The 17,227-nt window shown below is 47.2% G+C and overlaps 1 protein-coding gene across 8 annotated transcripts in view; it reads right to left on the bottom strand.

Annotated features, from left to right (window-relative positions):
- MAP4K3 (mitogen-activated protein kinase kinase kinase kinase 3) overlaps positions 1-17,227 on the bottom strand; it is a 1,115,786-nt gene that overhangs the window by 494,303 nt on the left and 604,256 nt on the right. For all 8 annotated transcript variants that reach the window (XM_085612074.1, XM_085612073.1, XM_085612071.1 and 5 more), the window contains one exon: positions 12,536-12,615. In XM_085612074.1, coding sequence (XP_085468200.1) covers positions 12,536-12,615 — 80 coding nt within the window. The remainder of the gene's footprint in view (positions 1-12,535; positions 12,616-17,227) is intronic.

The following is a 17,227-nucleotide window of genomic DNA, read 5'->3' on the forward strand; positions in this document are numbered from 1 at the left end:
TGCGTCAAAAAGGTTTGGATAACACGGTACCGAAGCGCTGAACTTACATCCGAACCCGATGGCGGAAAAAAACAGTCTGAGGATGCAGTCGATGCCCATGCGCACTATCGTCCAAGGGAGGAGTCACCTACCTCGTGACTACAAAAGACTTCTTCCAAGACAACAAGGTGCAAGCATCCAAGTCCAACACCAGATGGCGATCTATGCACAAAGTGTGAATTCTGTAGCTCATATGCCTTGAGCAGTGGGTTTCTGTTGCAGTAACCCCACACTTTTTGCCAGACTACTGATGCACTTTTACTTGGTGTGCTCTGGGTCCCTGCCAATCCGGTTCCCAGGGCCTTTGTTCTTTACCCAAAACAAACCCAGTTGCCATCTCTGGCCACAGGTCATCCCCAGGTAAATGGTACCACCGGTACCCAGGGCACTGTGGCCAGAGAAGGCCACTAAGGGATGCAGCACTTATTGTGCCACCCTTAGAGGTCCTGTACCACTACACTCACACACTTGCCTTTGTTCAGCACCAAAACACGCAGCCTGCAAAGTGAAGAGTCAACATGGCACACATTTCTGTCCCTGTCCCTGGCGTAGAACAGTCACCCCTCTAGTTGGGTGCACTATACCAGTGGTGAGGGTACAGGTGCATGAGCCCTGTACCCCTACAGTGTGTAAGTCAATTCTTAGACATTGTAAGTGCAGTGCTGCCATTAAGAGTACATGGTGCTGGGAGTTTGTCATTACGAACTCCACAGCACCATAATGGCTACAATGAAAACTGAGAAGTTTGGTACCAAACTTCTCAGCACATTAAACCCACACTGATGTCAGTGTGAGATTTAATGAAAAACGCACACAGAGGGCATCTCAGAGATGCCCCCTGAAAACGAATCCACCTCTAGTGTCCCGACTGAGTGGCTGCTTAAGCTGCCATCAACAGACACGTTTCTGGACCCCTGTGTCGAGAGCCTTCTGCTCTCGGGGGCCTGAAATAATGCACGTCCTGGTACGTGGTGCCAAGTCTCCTCCCCCAGGATGGGCAGGGTTCACGAAGGGAAAGCTTCAAAGGCATGCCGCCTTTGTGAGCTTCCCCAGACCACTTGATGCTTTCAGCATCTGGTCCCCACTGGTTCTGCCCCTCACTTTGGGCAGGAGAACCAGCGGGAAAAACAAGTGAGGAAGAGGTGTGTGCCCACCTCTCAACTCCACCCCTCAGGTGGGAGAGGCGAGGTGAAACACAACTCTGAATCCCTGCCATCTTGAGGATGGGGGGACCCAACCAACCAGGGACAGGCTTGTGACCTCCTCCCACTGGAGGGTGGCACAATAGGGGGTGTATCCACCCCAGGGAAGAGATCCATTGGTCCCTACCCTCTACCTACCTGTAACACCCCTAAATCTAGTATTTAGGGGGCACCCTGAACCTTGCTTCCTTAGATCCAGAAACAACAAGAAGAAAAGAAGAAGAAGGACTGAACAGCCGTGCAGCCAGCAAACAAGAGGAAGATGCCCACTGACTTGGCCCAAGCCCTACAGGCCTGTCTCCCCTCAAACCTGCTCCTGCGAAATCCCGGTGTGTCCTGCAGCCAGCAACCTCAAAAATCCCCGAGGATCTGCCTGCCTTCACTTCCAAAGACTGCTTCTCCCGTCAACACCGATTTTGTTCAACTGCAACCTCTGGCAGCAGCCGGAGACCAAGAATCCAGCCAACTCTGCACCCGCCGAACCCGATCCGAGCTCGAGTGGAAAAACACCACGAGGAAGTCACCCCGGCGAACCTGACCCGAGATCCGGCGACCCCTGACATGCCTCAAGCCTCCAGCCGACGCCTGCAGCCTAAATCTAGTAAGAAGTTCCGAAAACAAAAGGCACCCCTGCACCCGACGCCCCATGGCCTTGTGTGCCCAAACCGACTGTGCCTAACCAATCCCTAACTTCCCAACTTACCTCTCGAAGTGGTGGTCGCACCCAGAAGTCCTTAGTCTCCCTGCCTGCAGTGCTTTTGCAAACCAGAGGTTCTCCATTGAAAACAACAGGGCACCCGACCGCGAAACAGCACCCTGCACCCGGCCGCCCTTGTGCCGCTGAGGGTGCACCTTTTGTGCGACTTTGTTTCCCCATTTGCCCTGACCTAAACCCTAGGAGCTTTGCTCCCACAACCAAGTGGCCTGCTTGCCACCAGCCACCAACCGGAGGCCCCCTATCCAGCACTGGATAACATTGGGCACCCATCCGCCCTAGTGCCGCTGAGGGTGCAACAAGAGTGCATCACTGACCCTGGGAGACCCCGGAGTCTGACCTCAGAACCTTAACACTCCAGTCGATAACTTACCTGTGAAACGATACCCTGTTTTTCCTCCATAGGATAACATTGACAATTTTCTTCCAAAAAGTTTCTAAGTGTGGAGTTTTGAAATCAAAAAATATTCTTTAAAAATCGCACGAATAACCAAAACGTATTTACTTACCTGTTTGCAGGAAATGTTCCAGTGCTGAATCTAGGTATCCAGCACTCAGTTAGAAAAGTTACGTAAAAAGTAACTTGCCTGTAATTTACTGAAAAAGCCTATTAATTTCAATGTACTGGATTTGCTAAGTATTGCAACCTACTGCATCCCCTGTAAATCAAACAAACTACAATTCCTATTGCATTTTCAAACTGTTCTACATTCAGCAACTTATTACTGTAAAGTATTTAATGCTTACCTGTGCCAGGCTTGCTTGGTTCTAAAAATAAAACTGAATATTTTTTTTATACAAAAACAATTGGCCTAGAGTTCAGTTCTTGAGTGTGTGAATTCATTTGCTGACTGAGTGTATACATCAAATGCTTAACACTGTCCACTGATACTGCCTTACTGCTCGACCACACTACCCCAAATAGAAAGTAAGGTTCTATCTAACTTTAACCTCTGCCTACCTCTGGGGTCACCTGGACTCTATACACACTATACCTCATTTTGGTGTAGTATATATAGAGCCAATTTCCTACAGGGTGTCGTAAGGTCGACCAGCGCCGATCCGGATCCATGCCTGGATCCCTGGGGCAGAAGGCATCGAAGGCATCGAAGGCCTAGAACCCCAGCCAAGTCTGCAGGGCCCGAAGGCGCGCCGGCAGAGAAGGGCTGCCCAAAGATGGAGTGGAGGGCTTCGTAAAAACTACAAAGTTGAGCAGGGGTCGCTCCAGCTCCCGGGAAGGGAGGGAAGCTCGGAGCCGACCCAACAAGCTCCGCGGGCGGAGGCGGACAACTACCTTCCGCATCCCACGTCGCGTCGGCTGACGGACGGGGAGAACGCGAAGAACGACGGTGCTTCTTCACCTGCTTTTTGTGCTTCAACTTACCTGAAGACGAAGACTTTGAAGAGGAGTGATGGTGGTGACTTAGCGACGGGTCCCGCGACCTCCCTCTCAACCAGGACCTCGAGCAGCGCAAAGCCGACAGCCGGGCCTCCAGAAGCTTTCGGGACCGCTCCATAAAGACTTCGGATTCATGGCCCGACAGTCGGAGCACGACTTCGGGTTGTGGTCGCGATCCAAGCACCACAAACACACAAGGTGCGGATCCGTAACTGACATCAACTTGTGACACAACCCACAAGGTTTGAAGCCGGGCCGCTGATGTGACATCCCTGTGCACCAGGAGTCGAACGACTCGAAAAAGATGTCGCCAAAGGTCGAAAAAAGACAGTCAAAAACTGACTAGAGGTACCGCTCTCTCCGGATCATCGCTGGCTGGTGGGGAAAAAAGAACGGACATCAGCGTGCAGGGGCAGCATCTAAGTAGATACCGCAACGTCATTCTGGCGATCACAATGTCAACAACAAGGGGGGAGTCGACCGATGCCACCTGATGAGCAGTGGCACTGCTGAAGAAAAATTCTCGGAATCCAGTCTGACGCCTGGGGGTAATTCTAAGGTAAGGAATCCATAACTAATAGTCTCTTTCAGATAGCAAGTCATAGCCCTGCTCTCTTTAAACCGCTGGGAGGGCAGAGTCATCTTTGTCCCCAAAAAGGTATGTCTATTAGTAAGTACTGGAAGTCGCTAGAGAACTCAGTAGAGTGCAGCCATGCATGGCGGCAAACTGCAGCACTGGTTCTGATAGGAATTGGTGGATTCCACGCAACAACGTATTGTGAACTTAGCTACATCACTATCTTCTTGAATTGCCTCGGCCAAGAGAGGGCGAAGGTTATCAGAAACATCTGGGAGGACTTAAGCCACAATATTCGAAAGGCCATGGTAGTAAATGCTCAACAAGCAGTTGGCATTGACAGAGCAAAGGCCTCATCAGTTTGAAAAAAAAATCCCTCTTGCCAAACATTTCCACACATTTAGATTAGCTGTCAAGAGGAGTCAAAAGAAACGTATTTGGATTAGACCAACTTGTGGAGGCCTGAACTACAAAGGCTGTCTGGTGAAGGATGCTGTGGGAGAAAAACAGTTTCACCAGGAGCAGGACGATGAAGCTTGGCAGGTGGTCGGCAGACAGAGGGCCAAGAGCAAGGTTTGGCCCAATCCCCTAATAAATAAAGTCTCCATACATGCCTCGTTAAAAGGGTGGAGAGGCTCAGTAGAAGTCTGTCCAGGTTGTAAGACCTCAGTCAGAAAATTTGTGTTGGCCTCCATGGAGGGAAGAATGAGGTCAAGACCTTCAGCCACCCTATGCATAAACAGCGTAGGAAGCTAGTATAGGGCTGAGTGAACTGCATTTCTCCGGTCATAATCATCTGAATCAGAGCCAACAAGGGCGTGAAAAGTGGGCAGTCTCCCTCAAGGAATAGCAATGTCCAAAAGAGAAAGTGGAGCCTCAGTCGAATTAGGATGCAATGTCATCTGAAGGTCCAACCAACTCTGGCTCAACGACAGAGTACAATTGGATTTTCCTCCCCAGTCATCGTCAGATTGGGTATGGGTATGGGGCAAACAAGTCTCCGGTCCAAAAGTGGAACCGGAGGCAAAACATGCTCAAAGTGTCCAACTTGCGCGGACGGCAAGCCCAGCGGCAGTATTCCAAATGGACAGCCTTGCGGCGTGCCACAGGGAGTCTGAAGGAATCTGAAGAGCTGAAGCATGGCCGCTCTGGAACTCTTTGATTTGCCGTTGTGCGTCATTCAGCCCCAAAAACTCTGGTTGTGCTGGCACTAGTCGCAGGATTGGCTCCTAAATCAGTCAACTTCAATTGCTGGTTTGACAACATCAGCACCTCCCCAGCGACTGCTCAGGCGAATGTGAGCGGCACAAGGGAGCAGCTTCTCACTTCGAATTCTTGTGTTTCTTTTTTGATTTACCTGAAGATTGAGATGCTCCGACGACTCTTGGAACGGGAACAAGATCGGGAATGAACTTTGTACACGGTCCAGGACTTTGATAGACTCCAATGCAAAGTCTTCTTATGTTTGGCGAATTAGAGTTTTGCCTCACGTTCAGTGAAGGCCTTTAGGTCATCGGAGCAGGCCTTTGAGTTGTGGCTCGACCACTGGCACCATAAGCATACCTTGTGCAGCTCCGTCCCAGACATCTCTTTGCGACAGCCCCAATAGGACTTGAAGCCTGTAGCTTTGAGGGATGACAGCCCTTGCACACTGGTCAAATTTTGAAGTACGAGACTCAAAGAGATGAAGAAGGGAACTCCGATCTGCATCTTGAGATGCCAAAAGAAAGGAAATGACATCAGCGCGCAAGAGTGGAGCCTGTAAAGGCCCTGCAAGTCATTTCCTGAGTGGATTGGAGTCAGTGCTGAGGCACAAGGCTCCACTTACCGGAGCGCAGAGGTACTACAGAAAACCCTCTGGATCCAGTCTGACACCTGGGGAATATTCAAAAGTTGAGGAATCTGTGTCTAGAAGACTCTTTCAGAAATATATTTTTCAAGACCAAAAATAAAGCTTGCATCATTGACACTATGAGGAGAGACTCGTTTTCCAGTGTTTCTCCACATGCAAGAGAAAGCTAGGCTGAAATGTCGACTGCACTCTTGGAAGAGAGACTGGGGAGCGATGGGCCAATTTTCTGCACAGAAAGGAAAAAATATTCACTGCGTGACATCCAGTCTTGCCTTGACCAGGTGGGTTCATTGATAATACAGGTCATCCATGGTTGTTAGATTTTGTGAGCTACTTGTGAAATCACTGGAAACATAGAATTGGTGGAAAAACATTTGCAAATATCCTGTGTCAGTTAAAAAGACAGTGATATATAACTAATCAAGACAGATTTGCATATGGCTGGGTCCGAACTGGGGTGGCCTGGTGAGCAAAAAGATGATAGATTAAACCCAGATCTTTTTGAGTGGAGGTTGAATGTTTGCATTGTTCAGCATTACATCCATCATTTGTTCTTTTTTAATTTACAAACAGTAGGCATCTTTGCTCCCACTGGCTGGCAGACACAGTGTCATATTTATAACTGAAAATGGTCATTTTCTTTTAAATGGGAGTAATTTTAAGTGAAGAAAAATGCTTGTATGAAACACTGTTTTTCTCTACTTTAAGTTAAGCCAATTTACTTCTGATGTTTTATGAAGCATGCTTCTTCACTTCAAATTCCTAAAATGTAAACAAATTACTGTACTTTCCTGTTATAAATATGGCACCGTGTCTACAAGCCACTCGGAGTAAAATGCCTTCTGTATGTAAAGAACTTTGACATGGGAGAAAACTAAAGTGATACGTTTTACATAATACATATAAACATTACATAAACATTAATTTCACTCTACAGTTGAATTATCTGCCATTTCAAAGTGTCGCATTTACACACAGCAGGCATCTTGCACCCAGCGACTGGTAGACACACGCTGCCATATTTTTTACTGAAAAATACATTTCTGTACGTTAAATTTCGAAAGCGTGCTGCATTAGTTGTGTAAGCACTATATTAAGGTGCCAAGAAGGAGTTGGACGTCGGATGGGGGAACATCCGGTACAACCCCTTAAAGAATTGTTGAATGACTATCTGAATAAAGAGAGTTAACACCATCCTGCCGAAACCTTGAAATTGCCGCCAAGAACACCTTTAGAGTAGAATGGGAGAGGCCAGATTTCGCCAATTGTAGAAAGAATGGTAGAATTTGTTCTGGTCTTGCCTGAATAGGGTGGATATTGGCAGACTGACATCACATGTAAAACCTCTTCCATTTCAGTTTGTAAGTTTTAATCGTAGCAGGTGCTCAAGCATTACCTAAAACCTCCTGACAGTCTGGAGGAATATCTAGGTGTGCAAATTCAAGGTATTGAGGAGCCATGCCGCTAATCTCATCGATGCTGGGTCCGGATGAAAAATTTGTCTATTCTGGAGGGTCAGAAGGGTCGGAATTGGCCGGAACTGGATGGGCTCGCACTCCAAGAGGAGGAGAAGTTCCGTAAACCAGCACTGGCGAGGCCATCTGGGAGCAATGAGTATCATGCGGCAAGGTTGTTTCTTGATCTTGCGTAGAACTCGTGGAATCAACGGAATGGGTGGAAAAGCGAAGGTATATATTTGTGACCAATTCATCAAAAGCGCATTTCCGAGCGAATCTTTATGGGGCACCCAACTTGCAAAGAATGGGCATTTGCGGTTCTGGCTGGTTGCAAAGAGGTCTAGATCGGGATGCCCCCATTTTTTAAACACCCTGTTTAGGGATGGTTGGTGCAGTACCCACTCGTGGTTTGATTTTGTGGATCTGCTGAGGGAATCCGCCAGAACTTTGGTGACTCCTGGGACATGAAGGCTGATTTTGTGACGAATCGCTCAATCCCACATCTCTTGAGCTTGCAGAGATAACAGGGCTGACTTTGTATGCCTTGTTTGATCAAGTAATGCATACTTGTCGTATTGTCCGTTCGTATTAGTTTGGATGTTCCTTTGATGATGGTTCGAAAGGATTTTAGAGCCGAGAATATGGATCGTAACTCTAGAACGTTGATATGCCACCTTTTTTGTTCCAGAGTCCACCTGCCGTTGACTGTCATCCCAAGAAGGTGCACCCCCCCATCCTTCGAGGGAAGCATCTGTGGTTATGGTAAAATCCGGCATTTCGACTAGAAATGCACATCCTTCCTTCAAGTTCTTTATCTTGCTCCACCAATGAAAGGCTTCCTGGATCCGAAGAGTGATGCGAACGATGTCCTCGAACGATCCCGAAATCTGGAGCCATTGAAGGTTGAGCTCCTCCTGCAGTGGCCTCATTCTGTAACGGCAGTTGGGAATCAGAGGAATGCAGGAAGAAATCATTCCCAGGAAGGACTTGTACAAACGAACTGAAACGCACTCTTTTGACAGCAATGAGTGCGCGAGGTTGCAGATCTTGACTTGTCTTTCTTTTGAGACAAAGGCGAGGGTCAGTTTTGTGTCCAAAGTTGTTCCTAGAAAAGTTGTTCTTTGCGATGGAGTCAGGTGAGACTTTTTGAAATTTATGGAAAGACCCAGAGACTGGAAAAGTAGCAGGCACTTCGGAACATGTTCGGATGTTGTTTTGACAGAATTCGCCTTGATAAGGCAGTCTTCTAAGTACGGGAAAATTTGAATGCCCTGCAGGCGAAGGTGTGCGGTGACAGGCGCTATCACCTTTGTAAATACCCGGGGTGCTGAACGGAGTCCAAAAGGAAGGACTCTGAATTGAAAGTCTCTGCCAGCCACTCTGAACCGTAGACATTTTCTGTGTCTGCGAAGGATCGGCACATGAAAATAAGCGTCCTGGAGGTCTAGAGTGGCCATGTGATCCCCCGCCGAAAGTAATTGTAGAATTTCTTGAAGTGTTAACATTCGGAAGGACAGCTTTTTAAAGAATTTGTTGAGGGCGCGAAGGTCGAGAATAGGGCGCCATTCTCCCAGCTTTTTTCGGATGAGGAAAAATCTCGAATAAAATCCTGTTCCTCTTTGTAACAGAGGGACTTTTTCGATTGCCCCCTTCCGGATCATCGGATTTATTTCGGAAAAAAAGCTCTTTGAGATGAGCAGGGGGTGGACCCTTGGGAGGAGAGTTTGGGGGAATCTTTGTGAATTCCAGAGCATGGCCTCTGGCTACTATATCCAAAACCCACTTGTCTGTAGTAATTTTGGACCAGTTCGAATATAAGTGGGAAATTCTTCCTCCAATTCTTGTATGGGGTAACGGCAGAAATGGTGGCAGTTGGCTGACCTCATAGTTTTTTATTGGACTCTCGTCCACAAAAGGATTGCTTCTTTCTTGACTGCGAATAGGAATTACTTCGCTGTCCATAAGATTGCTGCCTGTAGTGTTGGAATCTTTGATTAGATTGGGTGGATTGATAAGAACGTTGTTGATTATATCCTCCCCTGTTGGTGAAGGATCCACGTCCTTTGGCACCACGGAACGACGACTTTCGAAACTGCAGGCTACCAAGAGACCTCGCCGTCTCTGTATCTTTTTTAATAGCCTGAAGGGCCTCATCAACATGTTGTCCGAACAGAGACTCTCCGTCGAATGGCATATCGATAATCTTTGTTTGGACCTCTTGACGGAAAGATGTTGATTTTAGCCAACCTGGTCTCCTCAATACTGCTGCACCCGCCAATTGTCTAAATCCAGTGGATGCCACATCCACGGCTGCGTCGATGATTTCAGCCGAGTTATATTACCCCTCCTGTAAGATCTTCAAGGCCTCGGACTTTGAAGGCTCCGGCAGCATATTAATGTAGGGGGAGATGTCGGACCACATTTGACGATCGTATCTCCCTAATATGGCTAGGGAGTTTGCAGCCCAAACCGTCGTCGCAGCCATCGTGGAAACCTTTTTCCCAATTGCCTCCAATCGTCTGCCATCCCTATCAGGTGGAGCTGATATAGGAGACGAGGGGTTTCTGGACCGTCTCTGCGTCGCTTGGGCGATGACAGTCGGCTTTAGGCTGGCCGATGAGACATGCCGGTGTGTCGCTTGGTGCTTTATATTTTTTGTCCAACCGAGGCAAGACTGCTGGGAGAGAATTTGGTGTCGCCATGATTAAGCCTTCTTTCCAGATAAAATCTATTATTGGAATTGTTCTGATCCGTTTTCCCGTTTGGTCCTTAAAATCCTAAAGAAAGCAGTCATCTCTTTTTGCTTCCATTGGAATAAGAAATCTCTTTGTTGCCCTCTCCATAAGAAGATGAAAACTTCCGATATCCACCAGAGGAGAGTCCACGGGAGCCGGAGCAGTCGGTGACGGAGTTTGGATTTGATATTCGTCCCACTCCGACAGCACTGAATGGTCATCCACCTCTCCCTCTTCCCTGTCATCATCAGTTGTATTTGCGTCATGGGAATGACGAGATGGCAGTGGAGAAGGTGGTCTGGGAGATTGGAAGGAGGGTATGGGAACTCTTGGCATAGGCGTCGATGGAAGAGACTCCGCCGATTCCGAAGGAGGAAAGCGCCGATAATAGTCCTGCAACATATTCTGTAAATTGTTAAGTAGTTCTAAAGGCATTTGTGCTGAGGGAACTGAGACAGGAGGTGGAGGTTGAGGCTCAGTACCTGGATCTTCCTCCTGGTCGTCATCCTGATATTTAATAAATAGTTCTGATGGACTCCTTGCAGTGCGGAATCTGTCATCATCGGCAGCTTCAATGGTGATAGGGCTTCCAAAGAGGAGCCACGACGTTGCAGAAGAGAAGCCGCTGTCGAAGGCTGGATGGATGAAGCCGACGCTGATGTTGCAGTCCAAACCTGCAAATCTGTGCAGGAAGATAGGAGAGACGTCGACGAGTACGCCGCCGACGGGGGCGTCGACGAAGGCGGGGGCGGCAATAAGATGTGCGATGATGAGGAAGCAGTCTTCGACGATGAGGCAACTTTCGTCGACGAGATGTTAGCCGTCAACGAGGCAATCTTCGTCGACGAAGAGGTAGACTACGACGAGGCAACTTTCGTCGACGAGGAAAGTTTTGCCGTCGACGAGTCAGTCGGAGCGGAGACGAGAGATGACACCTCCTTCGTCGACGAGATGGGTCTGAGCGACGGAGACCAGCGTCAGCGGAGACGAAGCGGACGTCATAATCATCTTCGGTCTCGGAGACGAGAATGTAACCGTCGACGTTGATGTAGCGTCGACTATGATAATCGTCGACGAAGGAGCCGTCGACGACGCCATCAACAACGGCATTTTTACCTGAGGTAAATCTTTGTCAGGAAATCTTTTAGGTGCCAGAGACTTTCCTGAGAAGCCTTCTTTGAAGAAGTAGAAGAAGACTGGCCAGAGCCCTTAGCAGGCTGAACTTTCCTCAACACCTTCGCCCCAGGAGAAGATAATTCTTCTTCAGCCATCCTCTTTCTGGAGGATACAGGGGACCCAGAGGCTGCACTTTCTACCTCAGATAAAGGGTTATCCTTGTCCTTAATCTTCTGTAGCCACAGAAGTAGGCGCCCTTCTCTATCCCTGAGGGTTTTCTGAGGGAAGGTCCTGCAGATCTTACAATCCCTCACCTCATGTTCCGGATAGAGGCAGTAGATACACTTCTTGTGAGGATCTTCAGAGAATAGCCGGATCTTTCCACAGGACTCACAAGGCCTAAAGACAGACCTCTTAGAAGTTGACATCTTGAAGTAAGCACAAATCAGCAAAAAAACTGAAGTACTGAGCAGAGCTCAGGGAGACTCCCTTCACATGACATGCGGTAGAAAATCTGAGAGCCTGAGCCTCTGAGGAGAACATTCTGGTGAGTGCGGTCGCCTGATTGGCTGCAGTTTGGACTGTATATAATGACTGTTATAGTCAAAGGTGTGGAAGTCTTTTTCCTTGTAGCTAAGGCTACTTTACTTCCTGGTTTCAGGTTACCAAAGTTTTTTGGTTATTTTATGCATGGTTATTACATTTGTATGTACCGTGGGACTCCCACTCCGACGACGGGGAATGATTCAGGCATGTGAATCTATTAAAGACACCCCAAATACTGGAGAATCTGAAATTACTGGGTGCTCTTGGTTTACTATCTAAATCACAAAAGGGTTCAACTACAGCGAGGCACGGATCCCAAAAATTAATCTTTTTATTTAAAATACAAAGAAAAATGTATTATAACTACCAGATATTACCAATAGATTGCAGGATAGTGCACAGCATGTGACTGTGTAACGGTTTATAAAAAAATTCAGACTGCAAAATTGATTTTGCACAAAAATGCAGAAGGGAACCCATCACCTCAAAATTCAATCTTCTGCAGGTCCCGGAAGGACAAAAAATATCTTGGAATTTACTGAGTCATACTTGTCTCAAGATCAGCTCTGGTTACCAAAAAATAATTTCCACTAGAATGTAAATGACCCACATATAAGGTGTTGAACAAGCAAATCATTCGGAAGTACACTTTCAATTCAGATACCGGACTCCAAAAGGGGGAATGCATGACACAGATATGTTAAATGGTGGTAACTTTCAGACGTATTAAGGAGGTCATTTACTGAAAAAGGAAGTTTGCGGGCCTGTTGTTCAATGGTGACTTTGCAGGAAATAGTTTAATTTTTTTCCATTGAAGATGTTGCAAAACCGCAAACATGTCAATGTTCAATAACTTCAAAAGAATATGAATTGCAAAAAGGATGATATCAAATGTACCTGTTCCATTGAGGTTTCATGAAGCTCATTCAGATTCAACGTATAAATACCTTCCTCTGCACCAAAAATCAAGTACTGATCTGAAAGGCAAACAAAGCAAAATCTCATTTATAGAGATGCAACATCTCAATTTAAACAAGCCTACCAATAAGATAACGAGTTCTCTTTGCAAAGTAACTACATTCATCGGTATTCATCTGCATTTCTTTTTACGATATAATTTTGAACAATAAACCGGGAGTAAAAGTAGAATATATTTTGGTGTTAAGAACACTTTCACTGTTAAAATCTAACAAGACTAACAACTTACATTCGGTAACAATCTTTTTGGTGGATTTTTTTTTATCTTACTGCAGATTCCTAACCTTGTGACCTATCTTCAGACATCAGACTGTACCCAGAAACTTTCAGAACAGTTATCCTGAACACCGCTAGGTCACGTTGTGCAGCTCCATGCTAAAGTCATTCCGTTCTAGAAAAGACAAGAAGAGCAGCCTGCAAGCGTAGCCTGTGCATGTCGACATCAGTTGCTTTCCTTGCTGTCCGAGCCATCAGACCGGGCCCGTAAAGGATTGTTATGACAAGAGTGCAGATATCTAGGTTGCAAAGCTTTTAGATAGAAAAGAGTCCAGTTCACAAAATAGGACGTCGGAGGGTCAGTGAGGAATCTGCAGGTAGAGAATTCACCATAAAGATCATTAACAAAGATAAGTAACCTGTTCTTCTGATGAATACTTCTAATCACAGATTTCTCACTTTATGAAAGTGGGGGTCTGTGAACGGGCTCAGACCAAAATGACCTGGAGGTCCGAGTGTGGAAACCTCCACCCTCAACAGACCTGTTGAGGCAGTAAAGTTTTCTGAATGTGTATATCGAAGCCCATATGACTACCTGACAGATACAATGCAACTGTAGCAGCTTTGTCCCTGGTGGAATAATCATGCAAGCATTGTGGGGGCTGCTTTTCGTCAGTGCAAAGCTTACATTTATGCAGAGAACGATCCACCAGGAGATTGTCAATTTTTACTCCTGGAAGGCCTGCAAAGACCTGCTCATCCACTCAATATATATCACCTCAAGTCCCGCCATCAGGTTCTTTCCTGCTGGTTTCTGTTGCGGCCGGAGCCGCGCAGCCAATCCAGCGCCAGTAGGCGCTTTGAAATCAGGAGCAGGCTCCCGCAGTGCGAATCCCGCCATCAGCTCCTTTTCTGCTCGTTCCTTTTGCGGCCGGAGCCGCGCAGCCAATCCAGCGCCAGTAGGCGCTTTGAAATCAGGAGCGGGCTCCCGTAGCGCGGGTCCCGCCATCGGCTCCTTTCCTGCTGGTTCTTTTTGCGGCCAGAGCCGCGCAGCCAATCCAGCGCCAGGAGGCGCTTTAAAATCAGGAGCAGGCTCCCGCAGCGCGGGACGCACGCAGACGTGCCCGGGCCGTGCCCGGGCCAAGGGCGGGCCAGTCCCAGTCAGGGGCCGGAAGAGGCTTGGCTGGGCCTACCCTCTTGGCTTGTCGTAGGAGTTCGTTGTTGCATTAGGAACTGAGTGCTGCAACCTCTAAGGAAAAGGTAGGGAGGCGCTGGAACTCGTTTCGCCTTACAAACTTCAGATTATAATGCTATCTGTTACACCGTTGGGGAAGTTGCAGGTTGAGTGGGGTGATTAGTAATATTGATGGCAAAATGAATAAAAGAAAGAATCCTAAGGAAAAACAAGGGTCTGGCCATGTTGGGACCCTTGATGCCTTTTTAACTAGGGCCGAATCTGTTCTGGCTCATGAAATTGAACTTTCTGAGAGAAGGCTGTCTTTGGATACTTTGATTATGCAAAAACGTTCCTCTTCAGGTCAAGGGACTCTAGCCACTGACTGATTGAATTCAGGCCAATTAGTAGACAAATTGAGTTCTGTTATACCTCCAGCAGTGAATCCATCGCCATCTACCAATACTATAGACGAAGACTGCAATACAACCCCGGAGCAATTAATGGCCAACCAAGTAGAAAATACCCACCCAGATACGAAATCCAAAAAAAGAAAGGGAGATGGCCCCTTAAAACAAAGAACATTAAAAAGTATCTGTAAGGAGAAAGATACTGGGTGTAAGAAAATGGACACAGGACCTTAATTACAACTAAGATCTACTAGATCCACCAGACAAAATTAAATCACCAATTACTCAGCTTTGGGGACTGATCATTCTTGTGATTCTGATCAAATGAAAAGACTAGAATCTATGTTGACTGTATTATTAAACCCTATATTATATAAATTGTCCCAAATCGAGGAATAATTATCTTCTCTTTGTGAGAAAGTGCCATCTTTCTTGCATGGTGTGCCCCCACTTTTTGCTGAATTGCTGAATGTACTTTGACTGAGTGTGCCCTGGACTCCTGCCAATCAGGTGCCCAGGGCCTATGTTCCTTCCCTAAACACACAAAACCCAAATTGGCAAACCCTGGCCACATGTCAGCCCCTGGTAAATGGTACCCTAGGTACCCAGGGCCTTGTGACCAGGGAAGGCCTTTAAGGGCTGCAGCACTCATTGTGCCACCCTTAGAGGCCCTGTACCCTTACACACACACACACTGCCCTTGCAGGCTGGGTGTCTGGGTGCAAGACAAAACAAAGAGTCGACATGGCACACATCCCCGTGTGCCATGCCCATCACCTACACTGCCACGGCATACATCAGCCACCCCTCTAGCTGGGTGCCCTATGCCAATGGTGTGGGCACAGGAGCAGGAGCCCTGTGCCGCTACAGTACCCAGTTCCATTCCTGGGCACTGTAAGTGCAGTGCTGCCATTTAAGAGTACATGGTGCTGAGAGCTCGTCAAACATGAACTGCACAGCACCATAATGGCAACACTGAAGACTGAGAAGTTTGGTATCAAACTTCTCAGCACATTAAACCCACACTGATGCCAGTGTGGGATTTAATGTACCAAGCACCCCAGAGGCCATCTTAGAGATGCCCCCTAAAACCTAACCTACAATCCACATCTGTTCTGAGGCTGCCTAGGCTGCCACACAGCAGACATGTTGCTGGACCCCTGGGTAGGAGAGCCCCAGCTCTCCTGGGCCTGCAACAATGCACATCCTGGGCGAGGTGCTAAATCTTCTCCCCCAGGATGGGCAGGGGGAAGCTTCAAAGGCATGCCGCCTCTGTGAGCTTCCCCAGGCCACTGCAACCCCCCACTCTGGCGGGAAGCTTGGCCGGAAACCCCAAATAAGGACAGGGGATGTGCCAGCCTGCCAACCCCACCCCTCAGGTGGGGGAGGCGAGGTGAAGCACATCTCCAGGCTCTCGCCATCTTGAAGATGGGAAGCCCTACCCTATCAGGACTAGGCTACTGCCCCCCTCCCACAGGAGAGAGGCAGGATAGGGGGGTGTACCCACCCCAGGACAGGGACCCATTGGTCCCTGCCCTTCACCTACCTGTAACGCCCCTAAATCTAGTATTTAGGGCACCCTGAACCTTCCTTCCCCAGATTCCAGATTCCAAAATCCGAAGAAGAGCTAGAAGAAAGAACTCCTGCCCTGCAGCTGCTAAGAAGAGGAAGACACCAACTGCTTTGGCCCCAGCCCTACCGGCCTGTCGACCCTCGAACCTGCTCCAACCCGGCATCTCTTGTGGCCAGCAACCTCACAAACCCCGGAGGACCTGGCTACCTTTTGACTTATTCAAAGTCTTATTTTAGTAGCAGGCACAAAACAACTAAATCAACCGCAAATTACTACTGAAGGGGGAGATTTGGGGTTGTCGATACTTTTAACTACCTAGGGATTATGTTTGATTCCCAAACCAACTGGCAAAAGATGATTGTTAATAGAGGGACTCGGATGGAAAAAAATATTGGGGCTCTAGCTAAATTCATTAAAAAAAACTGGCTTAAAACCAATAGACTTAATAAAATCAGTTTATCAAGCTACGACTGTATCTGCTGCCACGTATGGGGCAGCTGTTTGGGGAATGAGAGATTGTACGAAACTGCAGGTTATTGAAGATCATTTTCAAAAAGGGTCCTTTCACTACCTAAGTCATGTGCCAACTATAAGTGCCACATGGAACTGAGGGCACCTTATATCACCGATAAAATTGCAATGGCGCCAATCCTAATGTGGCACTCAATATGGCGAAAGGAAACCCTTGCTCTGACAAGAGACATTATAAAGGATGTTTTGAAATTAGATGGGGTAGGTAACATTACCTGGTTAACTTATGTTGAATCAACATTGAAGGCAGCTGGGCTACATATCTTTTTTTGGATCCTCCTACTTGTTGTTCCATATCTAAAACTGACTTAAAAGCGCAATTATTATCTAATCGACAGATAAGAAGGGAGACCAAAAATATTAATTTGTCAACAGGTAAAACATACCTGGCCTCCCCTAGTATAAATCTAATGGATCCAACCATAGCATATCTATCTTTTGTCACTAATCTGCAACATAGGTACATCCTGGTCAGGTTTTGTTTAAATTATATTCCACTTATGTTGGGTTTCCCCCGTAATGTATATGTTGCTTCTGACCTTCCATTCTGTACCTGCGATGAGCGATCTGTACAGGATAATATACACTTTTTGTTCTTTTGCAAATTTTATTGTGATGAAAGAAAATAATTTATTATCCCCATTATGCGGAAAATGAACTTTAAACAGTGTTGGGTAGCCCTCCATTATTTGCGGTTATTATCTGAC

The sequence above is a fragment of the Triturus cristatus genome, chromosome 6 (genome assembly GCF_964204655.1).
Source record: "Triturus cristatus chromosome 6, aTriCri1.1, whole genome shotgun sequence".
NCBI lineage: Eukaryota > Metazoa > Chordata > Amphibia > Caudata > Salamandridae > Triturus > Triturus cristatus.